This window comes from Agelaius tricolor, unplaced genomic scaffold (assembly GCF_023055355.1).
Source record: "Agelaius tricolor isolate 1412-34295 unplaced genomic scaffold, bAgeTri1.0.p SCAF_4, whole genome shotgun sequence".
Taxonomy (NCBI): Eukaryota; Metazoa; Chordata; class Aves; order Passeriformes; family Icteridae; genus Agelaius; species Agelaius tricolor.
The window spans coordinates 15,329,675-15,341,689 of record NW_027269264.1 but is presented as its reverse complement, the minus strand read 5'-3'; the positions used below and the strand labels follow the sequence as shown (position 1 = coordinate 15,341,689).

The following is a 12,015-nucleotide window of genomic DNA, read 5'->3' as shown; positions in this document are numbered from 1 at the left end:
AGAATCCTCCTCTAGCCTACACAAAGGTACACTGTACATTTTACACAGACATATTCTACACCTGCCACTTAAAAACACTGACAAGAAATTTCCTATGCAACAAAAAAAGTGAGAGGCTTGACAAGCAGATTTTTTTATCTTGGTTTCTAGTTATACTGAACAGAGAATAACATGGACAAAAATGGACAAAATGAATCGGCCTTGCAAAAGGCCTTGACAAAGCACGTAGGCTCCAGGATAGGCCATAAAGCCTGGTATTTCTGTGTGTGACAGAGCCAATTCTGGTCGATGCCTATATCAAAACTCCACTGTGATCACTATCTATGCATGAGGTAGAATACTCTGATATTTTTCCTCTCTCATATCCAAAGAGAAGTCCTTCTTGGGAAAGTAAAAAAAAAAACAAGCTTTCTTCCTTTGTTTTATTTCCTTCTATTCTGCACTGTGTAATTTACAAGACATGATATCCAAAAGTATGAATCTGTAAGATCACTATTCATCCAATAGCTAGCAAATAGAAGCCAATACCATGGGAAGGAAGCATCATTACTTACTTGATGCTTATCAGATGACACTGATTCTTGATCAAGCCACGAACAAGATGGCAAGGTAAAAAAAACAACCAAAAACCCGCATATTGAACTCAGCTAGTGCATTCATTCCATTGTCAAAATACCTATTTTATGGAACCAGATCCTTGAACTTTGAGAGTAAGGGAAAACTTACCATGAGAACTTTATCCATGTAGAATTCCCTGCCAGGGCTCCCATCATTGTATTTTGTATCGATGGCAAAACATAAGAAAAGGACATCAACAACCATTTCATAAATGGAAAGGAAGCAGTGAGCAACCAGGAATGCAAAGAGGCAGACAATGATGAGTGGCAGCACCCAGATGGTGTAATCTCGTTGGTAATTCAGCAACATAATGCCAGCCAAACCTGTGCTGCAGACAATCAGGACCTGAAGAAGAAAATGGTAGACAACTTTAATGGCAGAAGCCCTTTGAAATTTTTTGTTTGGTTTGTTTGTGTCAAGGCAGTACGCTTCTTGGTCTGCCAGGGTTAGAACTAGAGGTAACAGATGGTAACAAGAGCTTTACCTCCTGGATTCCCCATTTCCCTGAGGGTAAAAGACATTTAATTCATTTTTCAGCAGGTTCAAGTCAATTGTTACACATTCTTCATCACAAAGAGTATTTTTTGGAGAAAATTACGTTTATATTCTGCTCTCATCATTCTAGTGTTATACAATACTTCTGTAAAAAAGAACTTTTTCCTGTCAATTATATAAACCCCACAACCAGATGCCATGCATCAACTAACACGCAGTTGGTTTTTTCACTTGGGATAGAGGCAGAAGTTAGGTATTAGGAGAATGGTATAATTTTCATTTTGCTAGTGGAAACAATTTCCAAGGTTGTTTAATATCTATTTCTTCTCCATACAGGAGAAAGTAGATCAGAGTTCACATGAGGCACTTCATGTTAACAGTCTCTACAGAACTACACTATGTGTGAGCCCGTAACAGATATTCCACTGGGTATCAGTCTGGTTTTGACAAAACCAAAAAGACTACATTGGTGGTGCCAATTAACTTTTTGAATATTTCTGAGTGTATTTTTATGAATAGCAACTAAACATAATCATAAAATAGGTCAGCTTTTACAAAAACATCACATTGAACTTCTAGAGGAGATGCTGATAGTGTAGCATTATTTAAGCTGATACTGATTTTTATGTGCACTGCTCATTTGAACATGTCTGTCACCTGAACATTTTTCTAATAATCTGAGATGTCTTTTCAGGGGGTGTTTCCTAACACTTTTCAGATTCCTCAGTAAAAATTTGTGATGTAATTTCAGGTTCTCCAAAGCACCTGTATGTCCCCTATGCATTTATTTCTTCTCACAGCTTACTCATTTAATTACTGGATACAAGGTCCAGCCTGCTGAACTTCTGATTTAACAGAAGTAGAGGAATGCAATAAAGAATACAGATCCGTCCAACCAGTGTCCAGATAAGTAATCTGGTATTAATTGTTTCAGTAAATTATGGCACTTCAAAGGATAGAAATAATTCACTGGATTAAAGTATATCTCCATTAGCTGGAAATCCAAAAGGCTGACTGATCACAGAAATTATTCTGGTCTCCTTTTAATTCTCAGAGTAGAACTAACTTAGTTGCTTAAACTGGCAGTTCCTCATTGCAGGCTTCTGTACTCTTCCAGCCTGATTTTGTCATAAAAGGTGATCACTACTGTAACAAATTTTCAACATAAACCTAGAGACTCCATACTACACAGAATTTCAAAGAACAACTTCCTTTCCTAAAAATTCTTTGTCTTAACTACAAAATCAAAACCTTAGACTTTCTAATAACTTTTCTTTTGATTCCCTAAAAAATGCAAAAAGTGTCATAAACTTCAGCTGTTCCTCTCTAGTCACTTTTACTAAATTTAAGTGGATCATCTGTTTATGCTCCCTATAGTGGATGGTACCCTCCTAACATGATGCAGCTAGATGTGATAAAGTGCACACCAAGAAACAGGTTTTTAAAGTATTTTGAATTAGGGTTCAAGCTATTGCTAAAGAGAGATTGCTCCTACATAGATCTGTAACAGCTGTATGCAGCAGACATACCTTTCCTAGAAACAGCATAAAATCCCCAACTGTGTTTATGGCAGCCACTCGCAAAGCGTTTTCCACTAGGATAACAAAGGCATCCTTTGCTGAGGTGCAGAAATTGGTGCTGTTGATAGCTGTGGCTGTATACGCATTCTGAAAAAAGGAGATTGAAGATTTATGCATAGAATGATCAGGCATTTCAGATGGAGGATGGGGAAGGTGAGGGGGAAGATACAGCTATGAGTAAGACACATTCATCACATGATTTTAATGAACAAAAATTCCCTTGAGAGTTGTTGAATCAAGCAATATGAACCAGCTGACAGAAGATTATATGAGGTAAGGAATTACTATTCTTCTCCTCTCTTGCTCATAATTTATGCATTAACAAGTTTGTTCGAAAAAACTCATTAAACAGAATTTGCAATTCCTCTGCAGGAGGAGGTGAACAGTAGCATAGCTACAGAAATTAAATAGTTCCAAAAAAACCAATCTGGAAATATAAAAGAGTCTGAGTGTCATACAAGTCAACCAAGATTATTTCTAAACACTTAACTAGACTGCATTCAAGGTTAGCGAGGGACAGTTTTCAAGGATTACGTTGGGATGTTTAAAATGCTTTCTTACAATTTTATTCTCTACATTTCCACCAGTTAAAAAAAATTAACAACAGTGAAAGAGATATTATGTACAAGATATTTATGTATCTGATATTTATTTATGTGATATTTATGGCCCATAAACCCACTTTTACAATGGGTCTTTTACAAGGACCAGCCAGTGTGTTGCAATTTGCAACTCTTTTTGTCCTTTGTAGATGATGATGACAATTTGATGTTTTGTATCATTTTTACACTGTGAGAATCTTAAATATTATGCATAGAAAAGATTAATTCTCTTTTCATAGCAAAAATATTTTGAAACTCAGATGTAGTTTGACTGAGTAGACCTAAGGGGGAATGCCTCCACTAAACCACTAAACAAATTGTTATAAAGTTGAGAAACCATGTTCACAAAGATGAATATGGGCTATTTTTTAGTTCTTATTTATATTCCAAAGATCAGTGGAATATATTCCAAAGATCAGTGATTTGCAGTGTAATTTCAGTAATGGAGACAAGACTGAAGTTCTGTCATTCAAATTCAGTTCCAAAGTACAATACACTATGTGTTGGCATCAGATTGCACTCTGGGAATATATATATACTAATATCGGCCCTTACATAAAGTGTAAATATGGAAAATCTTACCTGATTTAAATATGTCAGGCACTTTTCTAGACACCAAAGGCAGCAAATGCAGGCTTTAAGCATACAGCGAGCACAAGCATTTTCCTAGAAAAGCACAGAATGAGGGAAAACATAGATAAAGAGTTTTTTATGGAAACTAATATTCCCTTGTGCTTCAGTAATTGATATTCAGACTGCTAACTTAAGCAATCTGTATCAGTCCCATGGTCCTGTAAAGTCTAAATATTCAGAGAACAATAGGATGGCTTGGGTTGGAAGATACTCCCAACACCACAGGCAAGGACACCTTCCACTAGACCAAGGTGCTCAAAACCTCATCCAGCATTATCCAGAACACTTCCAGGGATGGGATATCCACAACTTCTCTGGGTAACCTGTTCTAGGTTATTGCACCCTTTCCCACAGGGCTGACCTACGCTGTCTTCCTATTCCATTTCCTCACAGTGAAGAATTTCTTGTTACCCCGATCTCTTCCAAAATAAGACTTCCACCCTCCCACACTGACTAAATAAACAGGTAAACATATCAGGCCTTGAGTTTTTATAAGAAAATGGAACCTATTTCTCTTACCTTTCCTTTGAGTTGTGTATGAATATACATAAGAATCATTCGTGGTATCTTCACTAGTGTGATAATGAAAGACCCCTTTGCTACTGTTCCTAGGTGGTAACAAACAAGGCGATTAACAGATGCCAGAATAGGAGTAAATGGTAGATTTCTTTTCTCCCTGTTGAAAAGAGAAAAAAAAATTAAGTAGAATGATCAGTATTTAAGAAGTGCTACAAATTCTCAATAAAATAATGTAGAAAAGGAATATATTATCCTCATACTAGCTTTCAGGATATATTGCTCACTCCACCCTGACATCTGTGTAACTTTACAAATTTGTCTCTAATGCAGGACAAGGATTAGGAATTGGTATGTCATACTGTTGGGGACTGCAATGTTATTGTTTATGGCTTAAGCATTTTTATGAAGAACTTCTGCCTATTATAGCAAAACTTTATAACAAAAGCTGCATGGAAGACCATCACACGCTGAATGAGTCTCCTGACAGAAGCTCTGGACTGCAAGTTGATGGAGATCAGATTCTGTACTTTTTGGGGTGCGGGAGACCCTTGGAAGGATGGTATGGTTCTACCTAACCCCTGTCCCTCTCCCTGTTCCCCTCCCTGCTCTTTTTCTACATATTCCTTTCTTTTCTCTTTCTTTCCCTTTGTCTCTTTTACTATTAAATAAAATATATAAACTTTTTTTGGTTTTTTTGGCACCAACATCTAACCTCCTTTGGTTTTAATCAAGTTTTGGAGTATATTTTGAACCTTTCTGTGTTCAATCCATTTTATTCACAAAGACTTAGTTTTCTTTGCTGTTCTCTGTTTAAATTGATTTGTAACACATATGAGTAGTGTGGTGATGCATCCCCTTTTTCCCTTCCCATCTTGGGCTGCATTACAATCTCAGAAATGCTTGTTAGGACCCTGTCTTGACAAACAGCACCTGGGCTCAGCTCCACAAACTTATCAGAAACACAGTCTGCTCCCAGGAACTTGTCCTGTCTATCAAGCTCCTGTTTTTAAATGAACAGCCTTGTAAACTTATTTTTTGTGCCCAAATATCAACCTAGGTAGAACAGCCATTTCTGTTACTGACCTTTCAAAGAAAGTTACAGACCTGAATTGTGGACAGGATGGAAAATTACTATGACTAAAGCCAATTCTTTTGCAACCCCGTAAACTCCTGGACCACAGTGGGCTATGACCAGCACCTCCTTCTGAGTGGGACCTCTCTGAGCCACTGAACACTTAAATTTGTGATATTCAGAGGACCAATATCAAATGTTGCTGACAGAGCCTGGGCTGACATCCCACTTCTCAAGCCTCAACCCTTCACCTTTTGAGAAGGTGTAGAGGCATCTGACCTGAGTGCTTCACTGAACTTGAGAGGAATTTTTACGGGTCTATACCTTGTACCTACACATGTGAGTGTGAATGTGCTACAGCAAATGTACTGTGAATGTTACACGGGTAAGTAAATCAGGTCTAAGTAACTGAGTCACTGTTGTGCTCATAGTAAATTCTATACACTCTTTCACTAAATTCATTAAATTACACTATTGATTAAGTGATACTAAGTTTGGGTGCTGTTTAACTGTTTAGGCCTAAACTGTTGGTGAAGTCTGGGGCTAAGAGTGGCAAGATGGCCTACTCTTAACTTTGTGATTCAATAAGAGGGTCTCCCTCATTTCTTTTTATCCTTATCCTTTCTCATCCTTAGCTTTTATCATCCCCAGCTTCCATATAATTTTAGGTTTAGTCTTAGATTAACTGATTTTAGTCCTACTTTTCCTTTTTAAAGTGTGCTTTAATCATCTACTAAGTAGTAGAGTGAATCTTGTCAATGAACTCTGTCACACTTTAACTTCTATATTAACCAGCTTTTGCCAATACCTTGGCCAGTGATTCTCCAAGCAACTGGAAACACTCATTGTTTTCAGGCAGTCTTACTAGCAGTTGGCTGCATTACCACTATTAAGAACTGGGAATTCCCTTAAAGTTGCATCAGATGGTGTGCAATTCAAAACCTTCCAAAACAGTAGGAAACTGTGCTAGTACTTTTTTAGTCAGACTACTGATAAACTTGCCTTCTCCTCTCTTGTTCTTTTGGAGATCTTTGTATAGACTTTGGAGTGGATATTACTAATTGATCAGGTAAACTCTTTGCTCAGATTTATTTAATTTCTGATTTAGCTGTTATATCCTCAAGGTACCAAGGGTTGAACCTTAAAACAAGTTATTTTATGCACTGTAGTTATAATATTTTTAATTTATCAGAAAAATACGTTCACAGTTTCAAGCCATTATTCTTTTCTACCAAGAAACTCATTTATACATCTCTCTCAAAGGATAGCACTAATTAAACATTTAAAGAATGTCTCTTCTTCTTTATTTGAAATAAAAGCATGATAATAAGCATATTAAGAAACATGTGATAACATTCAAAAAATAAAGGATCTCCCCAGCTTGGAAGAGATGAGAATTTCACTCAGAAAAGAAAACAAAAGCAGATTCTTCATTCCGTGAAACTAATATCTGCATAATGTAATCCTCAGATGTTAATGATTAAAGTAGGTTTACCCTGTATTTTATTCCAATCAGCTTTTAGGGGAAGACAAATTTTACTCCGTGTTAGGCACAATCACATGAATTGCTTGAGTCTTATGCCCAGGCAAACCAAACACTTCCTCATTTTCAGGGCAAAGTCTGTAATGCAAAACACTTTGAGGCCTGTTATTGCCTGAGTTGAAAGGAATCCATCCAGGTAAAGTGAATGAGCAGTGAACACGTATAAAACATTTCTCCAAGGATAACCTCATCTCATTTGATTTGGAAAGCTGTTCATATGCAAAATAATGGGTAAGTGCAAATTAATGCCTTTTCTGTTTTTACAAGTCAGTTTTCAAATTACGGTTGTACCTTAAAATGCAAAAAGAAGATAAGAGAGAGAAATGAGTATTTACTAACTTAAAATAAAATTGCTGTTATGGAATTATAGGGTATGAATGAAATAAAAATCATTCACCCTCAGGTCACAGGAAATACATAAACTTACAGATGAAGCATACACATTGCTAAGCAATCTATTTCAGTGCAGAGTTATTCTCCTTCCTCTGTATTTTCCTCATTCCGTACTCAATCTAGTTTAATTATTCACAAGATTACAGCCCTGTAACATCTTGTAATAACCTCATAGATGTATTTGATTGGTATAGTGGAGAACTAAATCATTAATCAAATAACAAAACTTTTGACAGCACAATAAATTGATTCCTTGCTCTTGATATTATTTTAAAGAGTAGGGCAGAAAAGAAGTCAAATGTAGTTCAGATAACGGCCTCAATGAAAAAGACAAAGCAATTAAACATTTGTGATCTGAATCATGCACTTGAAAAATACCTGCATACATTATTCAAAAAACTGATACACAATTTAGCTCACAAGTACAGCAATAAAATATGGAGCTTTAAAATTTTACATTAATTTCTATATGATCTTCTCAGGATCTATATATAAATGATTAATCTAATAAGATCTTAAGTAATCCCGTGAAGGAAAGATTAATGAAGATTTGTGAAGCACTGTAAATAATTTTAAGGGCACTGTTTTGCAATTAAAATAATAATCAATTGCTTTCATTATTTTTTAACCTCTACTATAGATCTTACCCAGCATTAATTATTTAGCAAAACAGATGACCTTCCAGACTCATCCTACTTTGTAAACAACCACCCATACCTGTAGAATGTGCACAGGTTATAAGGCAAATAATACTTCAAGTCTTATATGTCAAGAATACCATCTATAAATGGCAAAACAGATAGTTCGGGACTTTACATTATTTAAAAAGGGTCAAGGCAATTTAACTGTTCCCCCGCTTTCTCAAAGGACACAAATATTCTCCCCAGAAACCCTGCTGCTCATTACTTCTGCTAAGTCAATGTGTAGGCCACTCATGATAGAGCTATCTAGGTTAACCTTACCTTGTAAAATAGTATGTTACAACAGCCCCTGCTACTGTCATCTGTTGACAGGCCAGGATAAACTCACTGATCCAGATGAGTCCCACTACGTGGTACCACCACATGTATTTCAAAGGACCTGCCATCCGAAATTCAACAAATCCTTCCTCATTTGGGACAGGACTACCTAGAAATGAATGAGGGTAAAAAGCAAAATGATGCTTACATAAACTCATAATGAAGGAAGCATATGGTATTAGCAGCTCATAACCAGTTTCAGCAGAAACCTCTCTAGTTTCTACTCATAGTTTTAAATTTACAATTACCACATTTACAATAAGTATAATGGTATTTGAAAAAAATACACTAAAAAAATTCCACAACTAACCACCATCTCATAGCAAAAAATCACATAGTTTAACATAATGGAAGTCTACTTCAGTCATTTCTAATTTGAGCTTGCTGCCTTATCAATATTTTTCATACAGCAGGAATCAGCTCCTTACATCTAGATGTCAACATTAACAATCACTTTTTTTTTCCCTATGGTAAGCTCTTGTAGTTTTAAAGCTAGTAGCAGACATATGGAGCAGCCTTCGAAATTCTAAATAAGTCATTTCATACATTCAAAAATGCATCAACTCTTTGTCTAATATAAATATCAATATAATGTACAGAGACTGACAGCATGTCAGAGCTAAGATAAGCTTTATTTCAATGCGTTAATGCACAGTGAGATGTTTCACCTTACACAACATCTACACGAACAGCTGATTCAGAAAAACACTGCAAGGAAGTGTGTATAAAGTGCTTACCTCGAAAAGCATTGTTATGACTTAGCACTGACAGCACCTTACCCACATTCTTAGTTATGTTTTTATACTTACATATAAAATGAATGTTTTCTTGTCAATAAGTTAACTATGGAAATAATTCTGATTTTGGTGAACAAGGATTTGGCCTTATTTGCAGAAACAGTTTATTTAACTGATAATAGTGATGATACTGAGTACATATAAGCAAAAAAGATAAAATAGTTTTTGCAAAATCAAGGCAGTTTGAAGGGTTCTGTCAGTTAACTATAATATCAGACTACATTCTCCTACAAATTAAGTGCCTGTGCAGTGGTCTGCCTCAGAAAAGGAAGCACAGGGCTGAGACTTTCAGTGGTGACCATTTTCTGCACATAGCACAGCATGCAATGAAAACTAAAAATTCCATCAGTAATGAGAACAGGAACATATGAATTCTATTGCCTCACACCTTTGCTAAGAACTCATGATATGAAAAATATTTATCTTGTATTACTATGAAATAGCCTTGTGACTTGAAACACTGCTACTTTTGGGTCAGTAGCAAACAACATGTTTCAAAATTTTAAGACATTTAATAATGAATGACAGTCTCTGTTGCCTACAATGTACTGCAAAATAACAGACTGTTTAAAAAGCATCTGCTGTGGTGGTTTTTTTTGCTGAAGTAACTAAGATTTGGACCTATGGGGTTGATTAATTCTAGAAGCTCTTGTCAGACCCTGAATAGAAACAAAGATTTCACCTTCTACGTACTGAAGAGCAGGCAGGAATTAGCAGTACATTGGCTGCTCTCAGAATACAATACACAAGCAGCAGAAAAATCTCCCTATTGATTCTGGAATAATACTGGACACCTAAGTTACAAACAACTGAAAACTAAAATCACAATATTTACATTGTGGGAAACAGTATTGTGTGCAATGGCCCTTCCCTTACTGTGTACTCATCTGTGTGAGTACAACACTTAGTGACTCCAAGTTTATGCTGTCTTTAACTTAGAAAATTAGAGGGAATGATTTGAAAAATTGCTACAGCAGTTTTATTATTAGCGTCTCATGGTTTGCAGCAAGCCAACTTGCATCAAATCAAAAAGCCAGCCTAACACACAAAGTACCATGCTGGGAATTAAGACTCAAATGCACAATAACCTGAAGGCAGTGAAGCAAACAGGAATAGAAGCACAACAAGTGGGCTTTTTTCTTTGAGATTCCCACAGGCTTTTTCGTCAACTCTGCTACAAATCATACGACAATGAAATGAAAATTATTTAAAGTAAGTGACTGCTTACCTGTAGTACCAAGAAAAAGCAAGACAGTGATCCAGTATGTCCAGAAGAGGATAAGCACAAAGAATGTCCAAAATGGCTGGAAGACTAACAGTGGCAGGTGAATGAAGACCTTGCCAGCCACGTGGAACAAGGCAATGGTGAGAGCTACTCTTTTGCGCATAATTAACATGATCAAGAACAAGATAACCTGGAGGGGGAAGTTTCCAAATCACATTTTAGAGTACTGAAACAGAATCAAGATACTCTTTCACACAGCTAGGATATTCAAACACACTAAATTAACACATACTCTATCTATAAAATCACAAGATCAAAATGTAAAACCTCTATCAGCTTCTTCTGGTAATAAATTATTTTCCAAATTATACTTTTGGTGAATTCCATTCTCGTAAGTATGTATTTGGAATCATCATAGCTTTAAGCTGATGAGACAAGACCAGGTTCTATCCTCAATTATGTTTTACAAAGCAGTGAAATCAGCCAGTTTTAACCTTTAATTACCTTTAAGAAAGGTAATTCAAAATTTATATCTGACCATGGTGTGGTGGTCTTATAGGATGTACGTATATATGTGTATAATATAGGAGTGAGAATCTAGGAGAGGGAACAGAGAGGAACTTTTGGATTAGGATGTGAAGAAACAAGAACAGAAGAGGGAGTCTACAATTCCTGTGAAGTTAGTCAAACATTGTCAGTTTCTAGTAGTAAATTCAGTGACTGAAATTAACAGCAAGGCCCAAAGAAGATAAATTGGTTAAAATGGTGTTAGTATTTCAATTCATAATGATTTAAGAACAACTTCTTTCAGAAGTTGTTAGCTAAGGACTTTTAAATACACTGAAATGACTAAGTACCTCTGAACTGAGAACCTAAGAAAAATCTCTTTGGATTGGCAGTCCAGTATCATACCTATTCTTGGAAGTCCCTGTGGATATTTTACAGTAGATGAAAGTAGCTGCAGGCTTAGAAAGTCTCTCCTGACTTAAAATCAGATAATAGAGAACAGCTCCTAGAAAGTCTCCCCTGACTCATAATCAGGTGTTAGAGAACAATTCCTAAAAGTTAAAAAAATAACACAATGAAGGAAAATCACTTCAACAGAAATTGTGGCAGAAATAAACTGTTCCAAAATGTGTGCAATACAATGCTTTCACCTGAATAAAAAATAGAGATTAACAGGAAGACAAGAGCAGAAAATAATACCATCATTAGCAAAGCATACCGTGAAGACTGTAGCTGCAATGGCATAGATCAAGAGAGCCTGAAGATTGTCTTTGGCTATTTGGGTCTCAAGAGCACCAGCAGACATTCGTTGTTTAGCATAGAGCCACCACAGGACTCCAGTACCACCTATGTTTTAGTGAGAAAACAAGAAGGATAAATAAATTAATCCTCTGTGTGATATATACCACCTAGGCCCAGAGAAATAAAGCAGTTCTTTCCTTTTAAGTCTAGTCTGGTACTGAATACTCAAAAGCACTGATGCTCAACCCAACAGGAACTTGAGAGGAGGGAG

The 12,015-nt window shown here is 36.2% G+C and overlaps 1 protein-coding gene across 2 annotated transcripts in view; it reads right to left on the bottom strand.

Moving 5' to 3' along the window:
- The window catches only part of SLC44A1 (solute carrier family 44 member 1), a 72,081-nt gene that overhangs the window by 9,683 nt on the left and 50,383 nt on the right, over positions 1-12,015 (bottom strand). For both annotated transcript variants that reach the window (XM_071424721.1, XM_071424722.1), the window contains exons 8-14: positions 11,722-11,849; positions 10,500-10,686; positions 8,418-8,583; positions 4,448-4,604; positions 3,878-3,961; positions 2,643-2,780; positions 727-963 (exon numbers count right to left, since the gene is read on the bottom strand). In XM_071424721.1, coding sequence (XP_071280822.1) covers positions 727-963; positions 2,643-2,780; positions 3,878-3,961; positions 4,448-4,604; positions 8,418-8,583; positions 10,500-10,686; positions 11,722-11,849 — 1,097 coding nt within the window. The remainder of the gene's footprint in view (positions 1-726; positions 964-2,642; positions 2,781-3,877; positions 3,962-4,447; positions 4,605-8,417; positions 8,584-10,499; positions 10,687-11,721; positions 11,850-12,015) is intronic.